The sequence below is a fragment of the Propithecus coquereli genome, unplaced genomic scaffold (assembly GCF_000956105.1).
Source record: "Propithecus coquereli isolate 6110/MARCELLA unplaced genomic scaffold, Pcoq_1.0 Scaffold9, whole genome shotgun sequence".
Lineage (NCBI taxonomy): Eukaryota > Metazoa > Chordata > Mammalia > Primates > Indriidae > Propithecus > Propithecus coquereli.
In genome coordinates this window covers 2,719,547-2,722,420 of record NW_012155284.1, presented here as the reverse complement: position 1 = coordinate 2,722,420, position 2,874 = coordinate 2,719,547, and the positions used below count along the sequence as shown (strand labels likewise).

Sequence of the window (2,874 nt, the reverse complement as noted above, 5' to 3'; positions counted from 1 at the left end):
CCAAATCAGAAAAAAATTCCCCTTGTCCTGGAGATTAAGAAAATTATCTTAAATGATACTTGAATCAAAGGGGAAATAATAACCAAAGTTGAACCTTATAAGATAGAATGAAAGCATAAAGGCAATTGTTAGAGTCTATGGCATCACTGTGTGAATTAAAAAGGTGCTCCTTTTCCAGTAAAAAGACCAACACTGTTGTATCTGTGGGTAGTCAGGGACGATGGCCCTGAGCCCAGCTGGCTGAAAGGTTAGCAGGAGGCCCCGGGAAATTAAAGCCAAAGTGAGTTGGTAGCTGTGGAAGAAGAAGAAAAAAAACACATAAATTTCTCTTCCCTAAGGAAAAATAATCGAGTTTTCCCTTAAGATTGAAAGCAAGCCTCTAGTAAAGTACTCGCTAGCAAGATTTTGAAAGCCAAGAAAAAAATCACATGCAAGGAACATTTTCTTTGAATTTCATATTCTCGGGGACTTGACTCGTAAGGACAAAGAGACAAGACTGCACTAAGTTTAATGAACCTCAGTGGCTTTTCTATAACCCCCCATACCTGTTTCAATGCTTTAGATAAATGACGTCATTTTAACAAGTTATCGTGAAGAGTAATGATTCAAGTTTTCTATCATCTGGTGTAAATGATTCAGGAGTAAGCTAGCTAAGCCTGTGTTCAAAGCCAAGAAAAGTCCCAGTTTGTAATTGTGTTGTTAAATAACCATTCAGATAGTTTCTTTTCACTGCAGTAGAATATTTTTGAACGGACGGATTCCTGACATTATTTTCCTAAAATCACAAAAGATGCAGTGCTCTGGATTCTGTTTCATATGGATAACTTTCTTTTATAGTAGCCTCTCTCCTAGAATGGGAGCAGTAAGGTCTCCAGATGCTTTGGAAGAATGGGGACTCGCCGAGGAGGGCTGACGCTCTGCCATGCCCTTAGATGGTACAGAAACACTGCCATGGAGGTTGGGATTGTAGGGCGTGAGGGTGAGGGAGGGAAATGATGCAGTTAGAATGAGATAAATAGCAACCTAAAAAAGTGAGGAAGAGAAGGACTGTTGTATATCTTTCTGGGGTGAGAAGTAGGTGTAGCTCAAGGTTGATTTTGATGCATGAGTCACCGGGCAGGAGTTTAAGAGGCTTCCATTATGACACAATGGAGACAGAAACTAGGGACAGGCCACAACGGTGCAGTGACAAAATAAAGACCTGGTTGCTAGGGTCAGGAAATAAACACCAGGAGCCTAGAGCAGGAGAGATGGAGCCCCAGCTCCTGGTCCCCTCTCCCACCCCTCCTCCCCCCAAGGCCGTCTAAGATGTCACCTTCCACCTAAACATCATCTCCCTAGTTTTAGTTCTTAACTCTGGTGTCTGACTTCTGTTTGGTTCCACATTTCCCATCCATTTGCACAGAGGACCGTCACCTGCCTGGAATCTCTAAGGTTTTCTGCTTTCCTTGTGCTCTGATGGCCACCTCTGCTAAATCAGCTAAGATGCCCACCCTCTCTGAAACCCTTAAGCCTACTCCCGATCTCCATCAAGAATCTTTGGACCCTAGGATTATGGTTGCCTTATTTGAAATCGGATTACTTCCCCCTTCCACCTGGGGCTCTCTCCCTTCCCTAAAGAATAGTAGCCATCAAGTAACAGAACAACAGACTGAACAGAAGTTTCAAAATCTCTTAAAAGAAATTAAAGATATTCTTAAAGATGTGGCAGATTTTGAAGAGATCACAGAAGCAAAGGAACTTTGTGAGGAAAGCAATATTTCCAAGGATATGTCAGAACTTAAAGACAAAATCAGAGGACTTGATGAAATAAATAAAATGCTATTGAAAAACCTTCTTGTTAGTTTAGACCCAGAGAAAGAACAAAATACAAAGAAACAGGAGGTGATAGTGGAAACCCAGAACTCCAAGAGCACGGTACAAGATTTTGCAAGGGATTTGGAAAATCATTCAGAAGAAAGAAAAGCCCTTCATGAAATTCCACCAAGTAACGAAAAAGCAAAATGCAGATTCCTTAATGTTCAAGAAGAAAATCAGAAACTTAGGAACAACATGGAGCAATTACTACAGGAAGTGGAACGCTGGAGTGAACAACACACCGAGCTCAGTGAACTGATAAAATCATATCAGAAATCTCAGAAAGACATAAAAGAATCTCTTGGGGTCTGTTTCCAAGCCCAACCAAATAACGAAGCGTCAGTTCAGCACAGGCTGGAGGAACAAGTGAGGAAATTGAGCCATGACACCCGCTCACTGCACCTGCTTGCGGCTTCGCTGGAGAACCAATGCCAAATCCTACAGCAGAGGGTGGAGGTTCTCAAGGAGCTGCAGCATCAGAAAGCGGGAACTCTGCAAGGCAAGGCAATTCAGATCAACTGTAAACAGGACAAGAAAGATCAGAAGCCATCAGAAACAGGGAAAGCAGAAACTTATAAGCAGAACATGCAAGAAATGGAGGGTATATTTCAGAAAAAAGACAGATTCTATAGAAGCCTGGATGTTTGTCGTAATAAGAAAGCTCGAAATAACCGGTTCAATACTCGTATTGCAAGAGGTCTTCTGGGAATAAAGAGGCCAACCAGCAGCCTAAGATAGAAAATATCAAAAGCAGCAAAGAAAGTCTACATCTAATACGGCCAACTTCAGGCATGAACAATCACCAAACCTGGGGTAGATCTGCTGGTTCAACCAAGAAAAGAGCTGTAGAATAAGATTAACACTTTATTCATTACCTCAGTAATTATGTAAGTCTGGTCTTTAACAACCATTGTGTCTACATCAAGTTCATAACTTTTCACCTTTACAAAGTAGGGTTTTTTTGGTTTTGTTTTTTTGTAATTATTAGAGAGCCTATGACACTTTAACCAAAAGTGA

The 2,874-nt window shown here is 41.3% G+C and overlaps 1 protein-coding gene across 1 annotated transcript; it reads left to right on the top strand.

The window, feature by feature from the left end:
* The first annotated feature begins 1,222 nt into the window (after positions 1-1,222).
* On the top strand, positions 1,223-2,595 carry SPZ1 (spermatogenic leucine zipper 1). Its single transcript, XM_012664476.1, has one exon. The coding sequence runs from the start codon at positions 1,459-1,461 to the stop codon at positions 2,593-2,595; it is 1,137 nt and encodes a 378-aa protein (XP_012519930.1). The 5' UTR covers positions 1,223-1,458.
* The last annotated feature ends 279 nt before the right edge of the window (positions 2,596-2,874 follow it).

Coding starts and splice junctions, on each gene's coding strand:
- SPZ1 (XM_012664476.1), top strand. CDS start 1,459: ATGGCCACCTCTGCTAAATCAGCTAAGATGCCCACCCTCTCTGAAACC.